This window comes from Rhinoraja longicauda, chromosome 16 (assembly GCF_053455715.1).
Source record: "Rhinoraja longicauda isolate Sanriku21f chromosome 16, sRhiLon1.1, whole genome shotgun sequence".
Lineage (NCBI taxonomy): Eukaryota > Metazoa > Chordata > Chondrichthyes > Rajiformes > Arhynchobatidae > Rhinoraja > Rhinoraja longicauda.
Window position 1 is genome coordinate 4,605,541 of NC_135968.1, and position 21,176 is coordinate 4,626,716.

Here is a 21,176-nt window from a genome sequence, read left to right on the forward strand (position 1 = left end):
GATGTAGTATATCTGGATTTTCAGAAAGCCTTTGATAAGGTCCCACAGAGGAGATTAGTGGGCAAAACTAGAGCATATGATATTGGCGGTAGGGTATTGACATGGATAGACAGGAAACAAAGAGTAGGAATAAACAGGTCCCTGTCAGAATGGCAGGCATGGCGAGTGGAGTGCTGCAAGGCTCTGATGGGGCCGCAACTAATTACAATATATATTAATGATTTAGATGATGGAATTAAAAGTAACACTGGCAAATTTGCAGATGTCACAAAGCTAGGTGGAGGTGTGAACTGCGAAGAGGATGCAGGGTGATTTGGACAGGTTGAGTGAGTTGGCAGATGCAGTATAATGAAGATAAATGTGAGGTTATCCACTTTGGCGGCAGGGACAAGGAGGCAGATTATTTCAATGGTGTCATTAAAAATGAGATGTCATTGAGATTAGGTTAAAGGAAAGTGCAACGAGACCTGGGTGTCCTTGCACACCAGTTACCGAAAGTAAATATGAAGGTACAGCAGGCAGTGAAGAAAGCTAATGGCATGTTGGCCTTCATAATGAGAGGATATGAGTAAAGGAGTAAAGAGGTCTTTCTGCACTTGTACAGGGTCCTGGTGAGATTGTGGAGTATCTGGTGTATTGTGTGCAGCTTTGGTCTCCTAATTTGAGGAAGGACTTCCTTGCTCTTGAGGGAGAGCAGTGTAGGTTCACGGGGTTAATCTCCGGAATGGCAGGACTGTCATATGAGGAGAGATTGGAAAGACTGGGCGTGTATTCACTGGAATTTAGAAGGATGAGGGGGGAATCTTATAGAGACACATAAAATTATAAAAGGACTGGACAAGCTAGATGCAGGAAAAATGTTCCCAATAGTGGGAGAGTCCAGAACCAGGGGCCACAGTCTAAGAATAAAAGGGAGACCATTTAAAACTGAGATGAGAAAAATCTTACTCAGCCAGAGAGTTGGGAATTTGTGGAATTCTATGCCACGGAAGGCAGTGGGAGATGGTTGGACAAAGGCCAGAGATGGGAAGACAACAAAAAGCTATGAGATAAGAGGTGTGAAATGTGAAGCCAGAGGAAAGGATATAGATGAAATGGGATGAGGGGGAAGGGGAAAAGGGGGGTGGGATTGAGGGAGAAATGGGTATGCACAGGGAAGAGGGGGGGATAAAAATGGTTTAAAAAAATCAAACTGCTGGAGTAACTCAGCGGGTCAGGCAGCATCTCTGGAAAACATGGATATGTGACGCTTCAAGTCAGGACCCTTCTTCAGATTTAACAATGCATTTCAGATTCAGTATTGTTAACATTGTTGTTTGGACACCCAGGCAAAACGCTGAGGATCTTCTGTTCCCTGCAGAGAGAACAGACGAGATCTCCACATAAAGCCTCCTCCGACAGACACACTCTCAGCATGGCTCGGGGGTGGTGCCTGATTTTTGTGCTCAAGTATCAGAAGTAAAACGTAGGAACAACCTTCTGTCTTAGGGATAACGTTAGACTTTAGAGACGCAGCACGGAAACAGGCCCTTCGACCCATCGCGTCCGTGTCGACCTGCAGTCACCCCACACAGTGACACGAGACAATTTCAATTTTGTTTACAACTTACCGAAGCCAATTAAACTACAAACATGTACATCTTTGAAGTGCGAGAGGAAACTGGAGCACCTGGAGAAAACTCGCCTGGACACGGGACGAACGTAAAAACTCCGTACAGACAGCGCCCATAGTGAGGATCGAACCCGGGTCTCTGGAACTGTAAGGCAGCAACTCTACCGCTACTCCATTGTGCTGCCCCTGTAAACCTCTGTACACACAGGGAGAGACGGGAAGAGGCACCATCCCATGAAGCTGACTATGTTTTTAAGAGAGTTTCTGACACTCCTGCAATGGAAGACTCTGGAGGGCAAAGATAGGTTTCTTTGCACATTTAACACTGAATATTTGGGGCAGCGCCAGAGAACCGTGTTCCATCCTAAGAGTGCTGTCCGTATGGATATTTTAGTTCTCCCTGCAACCGTGTAGGGTTTCTCCGGGTGCTTCGGATTCATCCCACACTCCAAAGATGTGCAGGTTTGTAGGTTAATTGGCTACTGTGGAGTGTATAAATTGTCTGTAGTTTGTAGGATAGTGTTAATGTACAGGGTGATCGCAGGTCAGTGTGGACTCGATGGGCTGAAGGGCCCATTTCCACGCTGTATCACGAGAGTCTAAAAGCTGTTTGGGTGTGAATATCAGGGCACATACTTTACTCCCCCCCACTAATTCCGCCTTGCCGATCCAATGCAATCGATCAATGTCGCAACATCGCTCTCAGTCGTATCCTGGGCAATATGGGAAGGTGATTCCAGGGCCTAGTTTTAGTTCAGTTTAGTTTATTGTCACGTGTACCGAGGTAGTGAAAAGCTTTTGTTGCGGGCTAACCAGTCAGCGGAAAGACAATACATGATTACAATCGAGCCATCCACAATGTACAGATAGGTGATGAAGGGAAAAACATTCAGTGCAAGATAAAGTCCAGTAAACTCAGATTAAGGTTGCCTAAGGATTGCCAATGAGATAGATAGCAGCTCAGGACCACTCTCTAGTTGTTGATGGAGTGGTTCAGTTGTCTGATAACAGCTGGGAAGAATCTAGGTCCTATGGTCATAAGAAATAGTAGAACTAGGCCATTCGGCCCATCAAGTTGACTCTGCCATTAATTCACGGCTGATCTATCTCCCTGCTAACCCCATTCTCCTGCCTTCTCCCCATAACCTGAGGTTTTGTCGCACTGAACTGACCCAGGCTCCCAACTCAAAACATCGCCTCTCCATTCCCTCCACAGGTGCTGCCTGACCTGCTGAGTTACTCTAGCACTTTTTGTTTTGCTCAAGACTGGGAGAATTATAGACAATAGACAATAGGTGCAGGAGTAGGCCATTCAGCCCTTCGAGCCAGCACCGCCATTCAATGCGATCATGGCTGATCACTATCAATCAGTACCCCGTTCCTGCCTTCTCCCCATACCCCCTCACTCCGCTATCCTTAATATGGATTGAACAGCCTTTTTAAAAATCGAGACTCATTTTGATTTTTAATCGTTTCACTTTTAATTGAGATAATTGTTTTTTAATTGAAACCAATTTCTGCTGATTAAATTTGAAGGAAAGCTCAGTAACAGTATTCCTTGCAGTGACCAACCGAGTGACAGGAAAGGCTTAACAATTCAGTCTGAAGAAGGGTCCGTACCCGAAAAGTCATCTATTCATGTTCTCCAGAGATGCTGCCTGAGTTACAACTGCACTTTGTGTCCTTTTCTCGTAAGATAGCAGTACCTTGTTTTAGTATTTAGTTGGGGTTTTTAGACTTCCGCCCACCGAGTCCACGCCGACCGGCGATCACACCTTCCCTAGTTCTATCCTACACACAAGGATGAAGTTACATAAGCCAATTAACCTACAAACATGCATGTCTTGTAATGTGGGAGGAAAGTGGAGCACCCAAAGAAAACCCATGGGGTCACAGGGAGAATGTGCAAACATTGGGCAGACAAAACCCGCAGACAGGATCAAATTCGAGTCTCTGGCACAGTAAAGCAGCAACTCTACCACTGCGCCACCCCATTTAACAAAAAAATCATTAAACCGTTACCAACTTTTATTTAGCCACAATAATTCTATTTAATAATTCACACAGCCAGCATCCGAAGGAAATGAATTCATTTGATCAATGAACACCTCCAGCGAGTGTAAACAAACCGCGGCTCTGACATTGATTGTGGCTCCGGGCCGATGTCACTGATCGGTGAATCTGTGGAATTCTTTGCCACAGATGGCGGTGGAGGCCAAGCCATTGAATATTTTTAAAGTGGAGGTTGATAGGCTCTTGATTACTAAGGGTGTCAAAGGTTACGGGGAGAAGTCACAACAATGGGTTGAGGGGATTAAAATAGATCAGCCACCATTGAATGGCGGAGGAGACTCGATGGGCCGAATGGCTGCAATGGTCCCATGGTCACCACCTCAGCCCTGCATCCTCGCAGGTCTTTCCGTTCCTGTCTCCCCTCCTGCGCTGGTCTTGCTGCATCTCTGACACTCCCCATGGCTGTCGGCTCCACATTCTCACTGCTCCCTGGTGTAAGAGGGTTCTCCCGATTTGCAAATAAGAAAACAAACCCAGGTCACAAGACTCAGCCTGACCTCGGGTGCTGTCTGTGCAGAGTTTGCACGTTCTCCCTGTGACCGCGTGGGTTTCCTCCAGGCACTCTGGTTTCCTCCCACATCCCCAAAGACATGCAAGGTTTAGACAATAGACAATAGGTGCAGGAGGAGGCCATTCGGCCCTTCGAGCCAGCACCGCCATTCAATGTGATCATGGCTGATCATTCTTAATCAGTACCCCGTTCCTGCCTTCTCCCCATACCCCCTGACTCCGCTATCCTTAAGAGCTCTATCCAGCTCTCTTGAATGCATTCAGAGAATTGGCCTCCACTGCCTTCTGAGGCAGAGAATTCCACAGATTCACAACTCTCTGACTGAAAAAGATTTTCCTCGTCTCAGTTCTAAATGGCCTACCCCTTATTCTTAAACTGTGGCCCCTTGTTCTGGACTCCCCCAACATTGGGAACATGTTTCCTGCCTCTAACGTGTCCAACCCCTTAATAATCTTATACGTTTCGATAAGATCTCCTCTCATCCTTCTAAATTCCAGTTGTAAGTTAACTGGCCCTCAGTAAATCGTCCCCAGTGTGTAAGATAGAACTAGCGTACGGGTGATTGCTAGCTGGCGCAGACTCGGTGTGCCGAAGGGCCTGTTTCCACGCTGAATCGGGTTTGTAGGTTCATTGGCCCTCTGTAAAAATTGCTCCTGGTGTGTAGGATAGAGCAAGCGGCACAGACCCAGTGGGCTGAAGGGCCCGTTTTCATGCTGTATCAGGTTTGTAGGTTAATTGCTCCTGGTGCGTACAATAAAACATGTGTACGGGTGATTGCTGATCTGCGAGGGCCGAAGGGCCTGTTTCCATGCTGTATCGGATTTGTAGGGTTATAGGCCCTCTGAAAAAATTGCCCACAGTGTGTCAGGAGTGGATGGGGAAAGTGGGACAATCTAGAACCAGTGTGGTCTTATAATGGGGGGTCCGGCAGGAAAATGTAACTGCTGTAAATAAGAATTTTATTGTTCTATCTAGGACATCTATATACTAGAACTCTCATTTGTTTGTTTGTTTCTGAACTACAGCCAAAACGGTACACGATAGTGTGACAATTTTAGGGCCACCTTACTCACCGTCGTCACTTTGGTGCTAATGGAAGAAGTCTCATTGGAATCGGTGTTACATTTTTAAAGTTATTCACATTTTAAAGTTTAAATCTATCTCCTAGGGGGGGAGGGAGGAGGATAAGGGGGGTTGAGAGGGATGGAGTGAGGGGGGAGGATAAGGGGGGTTGAGAGGGATGGAGTGGGGGGAGTGAGGGAGGGGGGATGGGGGAGAAGGGAGGGGAAGCGGGCGATTTGGGGGGGGGGGGAGGGGGGTAGAGGGGAGAGGGAGGGTGCTGCACCAATGCAGGAGAGGTTTGGGCCCACTTGGTCGAGTATGACACTAAAACGCTTGACCCCGCCAACCCCAGGGGATCACTTGTGAACGCGCTGGTGCCGGAGCAGGAGGAAGGCCTGCGTGTATCCCCGGCCACAGACGGCACAGATGAACGGCCGTTCCCCGCTGTGGACGAGCTGATGCTTGGCCCTCTCGGCGAACCGCTTGAAGCCCCTCCCGCACTGGGTGCAGCGGAAGCAGCCCTGGTCGTCGCGGCTGCAGTGGTGCTTCAGCAGGTGGGAGGAGCGGGTGAAGCCCTTGCGGCACTCGGGGCAGGCGAAGGGCCGGTCACCGGTGTGGACCGTCTGGTGCTTCAGCAGGTCGCTCGACTGCCCGAAGCTCTTGCCGCAGTGCGAGCAGCCGAAGGGCTTCTTGCCGGTGTGGGTCTGCCGGTGGATCCTCACCTCCCCGGGGCTCTTGAAGCTCTTGCTGCAGTCGGGGCACTGGAAGGGCCTCTCGTCAGTGTGGACCCGCTGGTGCTTCCGCAGGTGGGACGACTGGGTGAAGCCCTTGCCGCACTCGGAGCAGGGGAAGGGCCGCTCACCCGTGTGGCTGCGCTGGTGCCTGACCAGGTGGGAGGAGTGGGTGAAGCCCTTCCCGCACAGGGAGCAGGTGAACGGCCTCTCCCCGGTGTGGACCCGCTGGTGGGTCAGCAGGGCCGAGGACTGGGCAAAGCCCTTCTTACACACGGTGCAGGGGAACGGCCTCTCCCCCGTGTGGGTGCGGCGGTGGACATCCAGCTGCGATGGGTAGTTGAACCCTTTCCCGCAGTCCCCACATTGGTACGGTCTCTGCGAGGTGCGGGGGTCCTCGAGGCTCTCCAGGGTCGACCCTCGGTTGAATCCTCTCCCCCGGCACAACATGCCTCTGGATTCTCCCTGTGTGGACAGAATGGGTAGACGTACTGTCAGACAGTATTCACAGTTATACAGAGTAGAAACAGGCCTTTCGGGCCACAGCTTCTCTGTTGACCGTGACCATAAGACAAAGGAGCAGAATTGGGCTGTTCGGCCCGTGAAGTCAGCTCTGCCATTCGATCATGGCTGATCTATTTTTCCCCTTCTCAACTCCATTCTCCTGCCTTCTCCCTGTAACCTTTGTCACTCCTACCAATAAAGAACCGATCAATCTCTGCTTTAAAAATACCCACTGAGCTGGCCTTCACTGGCAATAAATTCCGCAAATTCACCACCCCCTGGCTAAAGAAATTCCTCCTCATCTCCATTCTAAAGGTACATCCTTTATTCTGAGGCTGTGCCCTCGGGTCCTAGATTCTCCCACTACTGGCAACATCCTCTCCACATCCACTCTATCTTGGTCTTTCATTATTCAGTAGGTTTCAACGAGATCCACCCTCATCCTTCTAAACTCCACCGAGTACAGGCCCAGAGCCGTCAAACGCTCATCATAGTTTAACTCAAGCAGCCCTGGGATAATTCTTGTAAACCTCCTCTGGACCCTCCCGAACACCAGCAAAATACCCCTCAGACCCCCTTTAAACCTCATCCTTCTCATTTTAAAGATTGAGGTTTATTATTGTCATGCGTAACGAGGTACAGTGAAAAGCTTTGTTCTGCATGCTGCCCAATCCAATTAGATAATACTATACATAAATACAATCAGCGGGCAGGTGGGACTCTGTGTCGATGAGGAACCCTGGTCAGTACGGGCATGTTGGACCGAAGGGCCCATTTCTGTGCTGTAAGACTCTATGTATTGGAGATGGTACAGATTGGGACATTAGACTGTCATTTTTTTCTCACTGGAACACAAGAGGCTGAGGGTGCACTGATACAAGTATAAAGGATTATGAGGCACAAAGATTGGGGATACAGTTCTCCCAGGGTAGGGGTCTAAAAAACAACGTGTTAGAGGCCCTCAGAGTGTCAGGCAGCATTGTGGAGGGCCTGGACTGGGCAGAATACATTTCAGGTCAGGATCCTTCTTCAGACTGATATTCTTGAGTCATTTATTCACAAAATGCTGGAGTAACTCAGCAGGTCAGGCAGCATCTCAGGAGAGAAGGAATGGGTGACGTTTCGGGTCGAGACCCTTCTTCAGACTGATGTCAGGGAGGGAGGGACAAATCCTTGAGTCATAGTCAGTCTGGAAGCAGGCCCTTTGTTTGACTTTGCCCATGCTGACCAAGATGCCCCATCTACACTAGTGTCACCTGCCTGCATTTGGCCTTTTAACTCTCGGTAGGTATCCATGTACCTGTCCAAATGTCTTAAAATTTTTTTTAAACTAATTTCCTTTAGGGAAGCAAAATCCTCTGTCCTTAACTGATCCAGCTACACCTGCACGTGGCTTCATCTGTTCCTGGCACTCTGGGCGAGGGGGAATTGCCGGCAAGGGCAAAACTGGAAATTTAAACCGTATGCTCTCCACCGAAGAGGGCAATTGGGCCACAGTTCCTGCTGATTTCAAAGCAAGATAAACGCTAAGCTTGTTGGCTTTCGAAGTAGACCAAGATCCCAGTGAAAGAGATACCATTATTTCAAATTCCTTTGACCAGGGGGAAATATGCATTGTCCCTTCGCAAGTCCAACTTGCCGTGTGCACCAGAAACCATTGAACCTCAATAGACAATTGGTGCAGGAGTAGGCCATTCGGCCCTTCGAGCCAGCACCACCATTCAATGTGATCATGGCTGATCATTCTCAATCAGTACCCCGTTCCTGCCTTCTCCCCATACGCCCTGACTCTGCTATCCTTAAGAGCTCTATCTAGCTCTCTCTTGAATGCATTCAGAGAATTGGCCTCCACTGCCTTCTGATGCAGAGAATTCCACAGATTTACAACTCTCTGATTGAAAAAGTTTTTCCTCATCCCCGTTCTAAATGGCCTACCCCTTATTCTTAAACTGTGGCCCCTGGTTCTGGACACCCCCAACATTGGGAACATGTTTCCTGCCTCTAACATGTCCAACCCCTTAGTAATCTTATGTTTCGATAAGATCCCCTCTCATCCTTCTAAATTCCGGTGTATACAAGCCTAGTCGCTCCAGTCTTTCAACATATGGCAGTCCCGCCATTCCTGGAATTAACCTACGCTGCACGCTCTCAATCGCAAGAATATCCTTCCTCAAATTTGGAGACCAAAACTGCACACAGTACTCCAGGTGCGGTCTCACTAGGGCCCTGACAACTGCAGAAGGACCTCTTTGCTCCTATACTCAATTCCTTTTGTTATGAAGGCCAACATTCCATTGACTTTCTTTACTACCTGCTGTACCTGCATACTTCCTTTCAGTGACTGATGCACTAGGATACCCAGATCTCATTGTACGTCCCCTTTTCCTAACTTGACACCATTCAGATATCAATCTGCCTTACTATTCTTACCACCAAAGTGGATAACCTCACACTTATCCACATTAAACTGCATCTGCCATGCATCCGCCCACTCACACAACCTGTCCAAGTCACCCTGCAACCTCATAGCATCTTCCTCACAGTTCACACTGCCACCCAGCTTTGTATCATCTGCAAATTTGCTAATGTTACTTTCAATCCCTTCATCCGTCATTAATGTATATTGTAAATAGCTGCGGTCCCAGCACCGAGCCTTGCGGTACTCCACTGGTCACTGCCTGCCATTCTGAAAGGGACCCATTTATCGCCACTCTTTGTTTTCTGGCTGCCAACCAATTTTCTATCCATGTCAGTACCCTACCCCCAATACCATGTGCTCTAATTTTGCCCACTAATCTCCTATGTGGGATCTTGTCGAAGGCTTTCTGAAAGTCAAGGTACACTACACCCACCGGCTCTCCCCTGTCAATTATCCTAGTTACATCCTCAAAGTATTCCAGAAGATTAGTCAAGCATGATTTCCCCTTCATAAATCCATGCTGACTCGGAACGATCCTGTAACTGCTATTCAAATGCTCTGTAATTTCGTCTTTTAGAATTGACTCCAGCATCTTCCCCACCACTGATGTCAGACTAACTGGTCTATAATTTCCCGTTTTCTCTCTCCCTCCTTTCTTAAAAAGTGGGATAACATTAGCTACCCTCCAATCCACAGGAACTGATGCTGAATCTATAGAACATTGGAAAATGATCACCAATGCGTCCACGATTTCTAGAGCCTTCTCCTTAAGTACCCTGGGATGCAGACCACCAGGCCCTGGGGTTTTATCAGCCTTCAGTCCCATCAGTCTACCCAACACCATTTCCTGCCTAATGTGAATTGCCTTCAGTTCCTCCATCACCCTAGGATCTCTGGCCACTAGAACATCTGGGAGATTGTTTGTATCTTCCTTAGTGAAGACAGAGCCAAAGTACCGGTTCAACTCGTCTGTCATTTCCTTGTTCCGCATAATGAATTCCCCTGCTTCTGTCTTCAAGGGACCCACATTTGCCTTGACTATTTTTTTCCTCTTCACATACCTAAAAAAGCTTTTACTATCCTCCTTTATATTATTGGCCAGCTTACCCTCGTACCTCATCTTTTCTCCCCGTATTGCCTTTTTAGTTATCTACTGCTGCTCTTTAAAAGAGTCCCAATCCTCTGGCTTCCCACTCTTCTTTGCTATGTTATACTTCTTCTCTTTGATTTTTATGCTGTCCTTGACTTCCCTTGTCAGCCACGGGTGCCTCTTACTCCCCTTAGAATCTTTCCTCCTCTTTGGGATAAATTGATCCTGCAACTTCTGCATTATTCCCAGGAATACCCGCCATTGCTGTTCCGTCTTCCCTGCTAGGGCCTCCTTCCAGTCAAATCTGGCCAGCTCCTGCCTCATGCCTCTGTAATCCCCTTTGCTATACTGTAATACTGACACTTCCGATTTTCCCTTCTCCATCTCAATTTGTAGAGTAAAACTTATCATATTATGATCACTGCCTCCTAATGGCTCTTTTACCTTGAGTTCCCTTATCGGATCAGGTTCATTACACAACACTAAATCCAGTACAAGCTGTTCTAGGAATCCATCTCGGAGGCACTTCACAAACTCCCTTTCCTGGGGTCCAGTACCAACCTGATTTTCCCAGTCTACCTGCATGTTGAAATCTCCCATAACCACCGTAGCATTACATTTGCGACATGCTAATTTTAGCTCTTGATTCAACTTGCACCCTATGTCGAGGCTCAAATTCCTGTAAGTTATGTTAAAAGTAATATTTAAAACCCCGGCTGAAATACAATCTGTTTTTTTACTCACTTAGTTCCTGATTGGGATATATTTCAAGATATCCCATTCACAGCCATTTCACCTGATTCTGAGACATCATCGTCCCCTCTCTCCCTCTCCGGTCTTGTGTCAGACGGCTGCAAGCCCCCTGCACCCGTTGTCGGGAGGACCTCTGCCGTCTGGTCCAGCCCAAGATAGACACAAAAAGCTGGAATAACTCAGTGGGTCCAGGAGCGTTGCTCTTGCTCTGATTTACGGTAGGGGGGTCAATCACACCCCCCGCAGGCATTTAGCCCCTAACCCAAATATCGCGATTTGCGCAGCTGAGAACTCCACGGTAAACGACTGAATGCAGATGATCTACTGTAAACGGAAGGAAGAGTAAATGGAAACAACTTCCCAATCTCAAATCCTCCCTAAAATGTCGTAAAATGGCGACACAATCCAGGACAGGGGCAGGATGTGAAATGGAGTTTCCGGTACCCAGCTTTCTTTATGTTTATGTGCCGCCATGTGCTCTGTGTCCCGATTCCGTCTCTCTCTCTCTTCCCTTAGTCGTCAGTTTGCCCCAATGGCGACGCTCTTACCCAGAATGCTCAGCGTGCCAGAAAGCACCCTATGTGTGATTATGGGCCACAGGTGCGCAACCGCGGGAGCTTACTTGTTGCAGGTGATACAAGAGAATGGCGATGTTGGGGTTTGTCACTGATGGCGGCTCTGTGGAGTTAAAGCGGCTGCTTTCAGTTTGGGATCCTTCAATCAGGACTGAGTGCAGAGGTAATAATGGCAGGGAGGTAAAAGGGAGGGATGAGACAAGGTAGGTGGAACCAGGTGAGGGTTGATAGGCAGAAGGAGACAGGAGACATATACTAGTACTGCACAGGAATAGGCCCTTTGGCCCACAATGTCTGTGCTGAACATGATGCCAAATTAGGACATAAAGTTTTACGTCCTCGTCATCCACCCTGGGTAGTTCTACGGAACTGGCAAAATTTGGGACTCTGAAGCACCAATTGCCACTTTTAATTGTTGTTAGTTGACATACGAAAGAAAGATAAGAAGGACATAAAGTGCTGGAGTAATTCAGCAAGTCAGACAGCATATCCGAAGTACAAGGATTGGTGTAATTTTGGGTCGGGACCCTTCTTCAACTGTGTGAACCGTTGAATTACTCCAGCACTTTGTGTCATTTTGTGCAAACTATCATCTGCAGTGCTTTGAGAGGCTGGTTATGGAACACATTAAAATCAGTCTACCAAACAACCTTGACCCACTGCAGTTCACCTACCGCCACAAAATGTTCACAGCTGATGCCATCCTCCTGGCCGCGACCCATCCCTGAAACACCTGGATAAGAGAGACACCAACATCAGACTTTTATTCATAGACTTTAACTCCACTTTCAATGCCATTATACCATCCAAGCTCAACTGCAAACTCGTGGAACTTGGAATCAGCAGTCGCCTCTGAAACTGGACCCTCGGCTTCGGACCAACAGACCACAATCAGTGAGGATAGGTAACAAATCATTCTCGATGATAATTCTCAACACTGGTGTCCCGCAAGGATGCACCTGACTCCCAGCCCTCTCCTTTACTCCTTATACACCCACAACTGTGCAGCCAAATACAAATCCATCTTAATTTGTAAATTCACAGATGACATCACCGAAATGGTCTGGGTATCAAAAAATAATGATGAGATTTGTTCAGGAAGGAGATTGAGATGAGCTTCAGGAAGAGAAGCAGTTCACATACACTGAAGTAGAGATGGTTGAAAGCATCAAGTTCCGAGGAGTAAATATCACCAGCAACTTATCTTGGACAGGCTATGTCGAACCATTAGCTAAGAAAGCACCCCGATGCCTCTACTTCCTTAGAAGTGGAGTGGCGCAGTGGTAGAGTTGCTGCCTTACAGCAGCAGAGACCCAGGTTCGATCCTGACTACAGGTGATAAAAGAAAATAACTGCAGATGCTGGTACAAATCGAAGGTATTTATTCACAAAATGCTGGAGTAACTCAGCAGGTCAGGCAGCATCTCGGGAGAGAAGGAATGGGTGACGTTTCGGGTGGAGACCCTTCTTCAGACTGATGTCAGGAGGGCGGGACAAAGGAAGGATATAGGCGGAGATAGGAAGATAGAGGGAGATCTGGGAAGGGGGAGGGCAAGAGAGGGACAGAGGGACTATCTAAAGTTGGAGAAGTCGATGTTCATACCACTGGGCTGCAAGCTGCCCAGGCGAAATATGAGGTGCTGTTCCTCCAATTTCCGGTGGGCCTCACTATGGCACTGAAGGAGGCCCATGACAGAAAGGTCAGACTGGGAATGGGAGGGGGAGTTGAAGTGCTCGGCCACCGTGAGATCAGATTGGTTAAGGCGGACCGAGCGCAGATGTTGAGCGAAGCGAGGTTCACCTGCACCTCCTCCAACCTCATCTATTGCATCCGCTGCTCCAGATGTCAACTTATTTACATCGGCAAAACCAAACACAGGCTCGGTGATTGCTTCGCTCAACACCTGCGTTCGGTCCGCGTTAACCAATCTGATCTCCCGGTGGCCGAGCACTTGAACTCCCCCTCCCATTCCCAGTCTGACCTTTCAGTCATGGGCCTCCTCCAGGACTTGATCTTTTCATTGGTTAGCTGACATGCAAAACAGTGCAACCCTGTATATCTCGCACACAAAATGATATTAATCTTACCATGAATGACAGAAATAAAAATTGTTATCCTTGTTTATGAAGTTCATTTATGAATGATGTAAAATTGAAGGGGGTTGGTGCAATATACTGCTAATCCACAAATGTGTCGCTATGAGATATTCACATTTGAAAAATCCATAAATCACAAAAAAACAAGTAGGTGCCTATGTCATTTGGCCAATTTATCGGTTGAATTTAAATATGAAATGTTTACAGGTTGTAGGGGAGTGGGTAAGAATCGTGTTAATGCATGTAACTCATTTTTCTCAAAAGTGAGAGTTAGCACTATATTGCACCGACCCCCTCAATTATATGTTAAATTCAAACTAAACTACATTATTCATGTCTAAAGCTAGCACTTCTGTATCAGTGTAAGTATGTATGCCTTACATTTTATTACACCAATATAGAATGAAAAGAATGAAAAAATATCTTCACGTTTGTTCATAGCTTTTTATTCACGATATTAGGATTTCTAGAAATAAGTTTGATGTCACTGATTGCGAATGTGTATGGGTATGCCCTAACGAAATGTATGTGAGAGAAGAGAGAGAGAGAGAGAGAGAGAGAGAGAGAGAGAGAGAGAGAGAGAGAGAAGAGAGTGAAGAGAGAGAAGAGAGAGAGAGAGAGAGAGAGAGAGAGAGAGAGAGAGAGAGAGAGAGAGAGAGAGAGAGAGAGAGAGAGAGAGAGAGGAAATCACAAGAAAAAAACTAGATGTGTGTGTGTGTATATTATATATATATATATATATATATATATATATATGCGTATATATATGCTTATATATAAACCATAATGGTCGAATCGCTTTTATGGTTTATGTACATCCTGTGAAAAATCAGATGAAGAGAGAGATAGAGCGGTGCTTTAAATCAAAGTTGGTTCTGATCCATGAGAAGCAACTTTGAGATCTAGTTATCTCTATCTTGCCTCTCACGCACAAACACACATTCATATATATTCATTATATATATTGATTATACACATTCATTTTATATATATGGTAAATTTATGCAGAGTGTGTGTTTGAGCAATACAACGGAAACTGCACAAAAGAGGGGGCTGGGGAGGAAGGATGGGAGGGAAATGGGCAGAAACAGTAAGAAATAATAAAGTCAGAGAAATTAAGCAGGGGAAAACATTTAAAAATAAAAATAACAACAAAATGTGAGTTGGTAGATGAGATATTTTCTGCATTTTTACGGTATCATCACACATACTGTTCCCCCACAACACTGCGAGAGGCAAAGCGAACGGCGAGTTTGCCTACTAAATTGGCGGACGTTCCGCTCCTTTTGCGTACGACACTTCAGTATACGCGGAGTGTCCGTCTTGCTCCTCTAGTATATTTGGTCGCCGCGCTGTGAGAGCTTTTGGCCGGTGGGTGAGTGAGTGCGCGCTACGGTAGAGACCGTCAATAAAACTGCGGTTAGATCCGACCGTGTGGGGTGTATGATCACGGGAGCGTGTCAGGGTCTTGGAGCGGGTGCGGTTGGCTGGGCAACGGTAACCCCCAGTGGGTGTTCGGGTCGCCATATTCCGCCGGCTGCCTCGTCAACAGTCTGTCTCGTCCCTTTCTCTTGTTTTTTAGTCTGTAGTTAAATGTTGTTTTAGTGTATCTTTAGTTTTTTGGGAGGTGGGGGAAACTTTTTTTTATCGATTTCAAGTGGACATACACAAAAAAAATGTATACACACTTATACACACATACACACACACGCACACTACGTACACACAAAAAAAACACCCAGGATTGAACCCGAGACTGCGAGGCAACAGCTCTTTTGCTCCGCCATTGTGCCGCCTGCTTGCAGGCTGAGTCTCAGATCTCAGAGATATGCAAGCCCAGGAACATTGAAGCAGTTGACTCTTTCCATCACCTTTCCATCACCATCCCATCGATGAAGACAGGTTTGTGGATCTTTGACTTTTCCCTCTGAAGTCCGAAATGCAGACTCAGTTGATAAATGAAACATTGTAACATTGTCCTTTTGATGTTAACTCCTGTAACTGGGCTGGCATTATGACAGCAGGTGTTTCACCTCCCCTCCCAACTCCCCACCACCCACCCTCCCCTCAGGTTCCAATCTTGATCAATGTCCATCTGCAGCCAAAGTGGCTCAGTGTATTAGGCTACAGGTTTACTTTACTCAACTTTAGAGAGCTAGCATGGAAACGGGCCCTTCAGACCACCGAGTCCACACTGACGTTCTAATACTCGTTCACATTAGTTCTATGTAATTGCACTTTTGCATCCACTCCCCACACACTCGGTACAATTTTACAGAGGCCAATTAACCTGTAACCTGCATGTCTTTGCATCTCAAACACATGCTGGTGGATTAACTGGGCAAAGGTTTCAAAAGTGATTGGATGTGAGAATTAATTGCAAGACTAAGACAGAGGGGAGAGTTTTACTGGTAGGATCATGCTGCTTGGGGTCAGCATGGATACTGGGAAGCTGGAGAGGAGATTGCAAGTGCCCTGGCTGAGATTTATGTGTCGTTATTAAATACAGGCGAAAGACTGGAGCGTGGCAAATATGTCTCTATTCAAGACAGGCTACAGGGAAAAGCTGGGGAACAACAGGCCAATGAGCCTAATGTCTGTGGTTGATAAGTGACTAGAATCTACTGAGTCCATGCTGACCAGCAATCACTCCATACATTATTTCTATCCTACACATGAGACACAATTTGCAGAAGCCAATTAACCGACAAACCTGCAGGTCTTTCAGTCACAGAGAGAACATGCAAACTCCATATACACAGCACCCATAGTCAGGTTCGAACCCATGCCTTTGCCGCTGTAAGGCAACAACTCTATCGCTGTGCCATCGTGCAGCCCAGAGAGTTTGTGGAAAGAAGGAACTGCAGATGTTGCTGTACACAATAGGACATGGAGTGCTGGAATAGCATAGCAGGTCAGGCAGCATCTCTGGAGAACACGGGCTTAGGGCCGGGACCCTTCTTCAGACTGATTGTGTGTGGGGGAGTTGGCGTGAAAAATGCTGAAAGACCGGAGGGCTTTAATTGTCGTATGTACCAACAACGGAAACTCTCTCCTAAAGAGAGAGGGGTCAGAGAGAGATATTCTTACTTGAAGCACCATAACTGGTGTGTAACTAGCAGCAAAGAGGTCCTTCTACAGTTGTACCGGGCCCTGGTGAGACCGCACCTGGAGTACTGTGTGCAGTTTTGGTCTCCAAATTTGAGGAAGGATATTCTTGCTATTGAGGGCGTGCAGCGTAGGTTCACTAGGTTAATTCCCGGAATGGCGGGACTGTCGTATGTTGAAAGGCTGGAGCAATTAGGCTTGTATACACTGGAATTTAGAAGGATGAGGGGGGATCTTATTGAAACATATAAGATAATTAGGGGATTGGACACATTAGAGGCAGGAAACATGTTCCCAATGTTGGGGGAGTCCAGAACAAGGGGCCACAGTTTAAGAATAAGGGGTAGGCCATTTAGAACGGAGATGAGGAAGAACTTTTTCAGTCAGAGAGTGGTGAAGGTGTGGAATTCTCTGCCTCAGAAGGCAGTGGAGGCCAGTTCGTTGGATGCTTTCAAGAGAGAGCTGGATAGAGCTCTTAAGGGTAGCGGAGTGAGGGGGTATGGGGAGAAGGCAGGAACGGGGTACTGATTGAGAGTGATCAGCCATGATCGCATTGAATGGCGGTGCTGGCTCAAAGGGCTGAATGGCCTACTTCTGCACCTATTGTCTATTGTCTATTGTAAACAAAGTATGCATGGATAATAAACAAATAATTCAATTAATTAGTAATGATGAGTGCAAAAGAAGAAGGGTCTCAATCCGAAACATCACCTGTACATGTTTTCCAGAGCAGCTGCCCGACCTGCTGAGTTACTCCAGCATTTTGTGTCCTTTAGACGAGTTTGTCGCTTGTATTCTTGAGGTAGGATTAGGAGAAAAAGTAATGCAGAAACTAGAGCTGTCTGTTCTGAACTGAACACTGCACACTTGTGGTCAAACAATGAAAAAGCTTGCTTACAGAGTCTTCAGGTAGCTTTTAATGATGCCATGAGGATATTACTTAAGAGACCTAGTTGGTGTAGTGCAAGTGAAATGCTTGTGGCTGCAGGAGTTAATACCCTACAAGCCGTGCTAAAAAATTTAATGTATAAATTTATTTGCCGAATTAATGACTCTGAAAATGAGATTATCTTGGCATTACCACTAATAAGGTTTAGTACTACACACTACCAATCACAGTTGTGGAGACATTGGTATAGTTGTCTCATTGTTGATCACTGATGGCTGATGCTTCAAAGCATGCATTGTGCTTGTATGTAATTTATTGTGCTTTTGTTCGTAATTTGTTAGTAACTTACTGTGCTTTTGTATGTAACTTATTGTGCTTCTGTACGTTTATTATATGTTATGTCTTGGCTTTTATCTCGACCTTGAGTCTGAAATAAAGTATTGATTGATTGATTGATCAAATGAACTGTTGTCCCTTAATTAGTGTTAATTTTTGTGACCGCTTTTTGCAGGGTATTTAGAAGTGGAAGATTTGCAGGTGGGATATTCAATATAAACATCACATTAAGATCCGACAGTCGCTCCGTTTATTGGCTTCTGAAAGTGGAAGGAGAAATGTTGGATGATGGACACAAAAAGCTGGAGTAACTCTGTGGGTCAGGCAGCATCTCTGGAGAATATGTGATATTTCGGGTAAGACCCTTCTTCAGACAGGAGAAATGCCTGTCCGTCCTGACTCTGGGAAAAGATTACAAACAAGCTGAATGTGACGGGAAGAGGTCGAGGACTCTCCAAAATCCCCTTCCCCGAACTCAGGGGAGAGTGTTCCAATTATTAATTCTGGAAACAGCTTTACCAGTTTTACGGCCTGCCAAACGCACTCGCCTTTGCAGCGGGGAGAAACCGTGTGTTTTTTTTTGCCTGGGGCCGAACAAGGACTTGACTGGTCATCCAACCTGGAGGAGCACAAGACCACTTGCGCCACAGAGAAGCCATGTAAATGCGGGGACTGCGGGAAGCACTTCACTTGCCCGTCCCTGCTGGAGATTCACCGGCGCAGTCACACCGGGGAGAGGCCGTTCACCTGCACCGTTTGCAAGAAGGGATTTGTCCAGTCTTCCCACCTACTGACGCACCAGCGGGTTCACACCGGGGAGAGGCCGTTTCTCTGCTCCGTGTGCGGGAAAGGATTCAACCGGCTGTCTAACATGCAGACACACCAGTGGATTCACACTGCAGAGAAGCCGTTCACTTGCTCACTCTGCGGGAAGGGCTTCACTCAGTTGTCCTCCCTTCTAACACACCAGCGGGTCCACACCGGGGAGAGGCCGTTCACCTGCTCCACCTGCGGCAAGGGATTCACCCAGCCATCCCACCTGCTGATGCACCAGCGGGTCCACACCGGGGAGAGGCCCTTCAACTGCTCCGAGTGTGGGAAGAGGTTCATAAGCTCATCCAACCTGCTGATGCACCAGCGCGTCCACACCGGGGAGAGGCCGTTCGCCTGCTCCGAGTGCGGGAAGGGCTTCACTCAGTTGTCCGCCCTTCTGACGCACCAGCGGGTCCACACTGGGGAGAGACCGTTCACCTGCCATATCTGTGGGAAAGGGTTCTCCGTCACAACGAGCCTCATGAAACACCAGCGGGTCCACAGCAATAAGTGACCCTTCAAGTGTCCGGGCTGAGCAAAGAGCTTCAAAAGCACGAGGGCGCTGATGGAGCATCAGCGGACTCATGCCATGCAAGAAGCTCCTCTCCTGCTCCGTGTGTGGGAAGGGATTCACTCAACCGACTCAGCTCCTCGCGCACCGGCACGCTCACACCGGCGAGAGGCCCTTCACCTGCTCTGTTTGCGGGAAGGGCTTCACTCAGTCGTCCAACCAGCTGAGACACCAGCGGGTCACGTGTGACTGCAGGCATTTTAATTCAGCCTGTTCCCTGGATCTCAGCTGGACTCTACCTCAATTTCATTGACCAAGCTTTGAGCAATGGTCTTGGAGATATTTATTCACAAAATGCTGGAGTAACTCAGCAGGTCAGGCAGCATCTCAGGAGAGAAGGAATGGGTGACGCTTCGGCTCGAGACCCATCAGTCTGAAGAAGGGTCTCGACCTGAAATGTCACCCATTCCTTCTCTCCTGAGATGCTGCCTGACCTGCTGAGTTACTCCAGCATTTTGTGAATAAATACCTTCGATTTGTACCAGCATCTGCAGTTATTTTCTTACACAATGGTCTTGGAGATGTAGTGTGGGAGATTGTTGTTGGTCCTTCGGGTTCGAAGATGACTATGACTTCACTTTCAGTTGGAGGATTGGTGACTGGATACTGTGGGTCCGGAAGTGACTGGTGAGGCTAATCCGGGCCCAGAAGGCACGCCCACACGTAGGACACAAGTGGATTGGTGCCGCAGTGGAAGTGGAGGTAGCCCGGGAGATAAGCCCTCAGGCTTACCAAGTCTGCACTGACCAACAATCACCCACATGCTAGTTCTATGTTATCCCAGTTTGGCATCCTGCACACTAGGGGCAATTTACAGAAGCCAATGAACCTATAAACCTTCAAGTCTTTGGGACATCTTGAAACATTTTTTATCAGTTGGTGCATTGAATTATCGGTGAATTCCATAGCTTGTACTGGAGCCTACCAGGGAGAAGGCAATTCTGGATTTAGTGTTGTGTAATGATCCTGATCTGATAAGGGGACTAGAGGTAAAAGAGCCATTAGGAGGCAGTGATCACAACATGATAAGTTTTACTCTGCAAATGGAAAGGCAGAAGGGAAAATCGGAAGTGTCGGTATTACAGTATAGCAAAGGGGATTACAGAGGCATGAGGCGGGAGCTGGCCAAAATTGATTGGAAGGAGGCCCTAGCAGGGAAGACGGTAGAACAGCAATGGCAGGTATTCCTGGGAATAATGCAGAGGTTGCAGGATCAATTTATTCCAAAGAGGTGGAAAGACTCTAAGGGGAGTAAGAGACACCTGTGGCTGACAAGGGAAGTCAGGGACAGCATAAAAATTAAGGAGAGGAAGTATAACATAGCAAAGAAGAGTGGGAAGACAGAGGATTGGGACTCTTTTAAAGAGCAACAAAAGTTAACTAAAAAGGCAATACGAGGAGAAAAGATGAGGTACGAGGGTAAACTAGCCAATAATATAAAGGAGGATAGCAAAAGTTTTTTTAGGTACGTGAAGAGGAAAAAAATAGTCAAGGCAAATGTGGGTCCCTTGAAGACAGAAGCAGGGGAATTTATTATGGGGAACAAAGAAATGGCAGACGAGTTAAACCGTTACTTTGGATCTGTCTTCACTGAGGAAGATACACACAATCTCCCAAATGTTCTAGGGGCTGGAGAACCTAGGGTGATGGAGGAACTGAAGGAAATCCACATTAGGCAGGAAATGGTTTTGGGTAGACTGATGGGACTGAAGGCTGATAAATCCCCAGGGCCTGATGGTCTGCATCCCAGAGTACTTAAGGAGGTGGCTCTAGAAATAGTGGAAGCATTGGAGATCATTTTTCAATGTTCTATAGATTCAGGATCAGTTCCTGTGGATTGGAGAATAGCAAATGTTATCCCACTTTTTAAGAAAGGAGGGAGAGAGAAAACGGGTAATTATAGACCAGTTAGTCTGACATCAGTGGTGGGGAAAATGCTGGAGTCAATTATAAAAGACGAAATTGCTGAGCATTTGGATAGCAGTAACGGGATCGTTCCGAGTCAGCATGGATTTACGAAGGGGAAATCATG

General features: G+C 47.1%; 1 protein-coding gene and 1 pseudogene across 1 annotated transcript in view; one reads left to right on the plus strand and one right to left on the minus strand.

The window, feature by feature from the left end:
• The window catches only part of LOC144601464 (uncharacterized), a 97,747-nt gene extending 86,587 nt beyond the window's left edge, over window positions 1-11,160 (minus strand). Inside the window, 2 exon segments of the mRNA XM_078413611.1 lie at window positions 5,619-6,454; window positions 10,747-11,160. Coding sequence (XP_078269737.1) covers window positions 5,619-6,439 — 821 coding nt within the window. The 5' untranslated portion in view covers window positions 6,440-6,454; window positions 10,747-11,160.
• On the plus strand, window positions 11,148-19,397 carry LOC144601471 (uncharacterized; annotated as a pseudogene).
• Window positions 19,398-21,176: the final 1,779 nt, after the last annotated feature.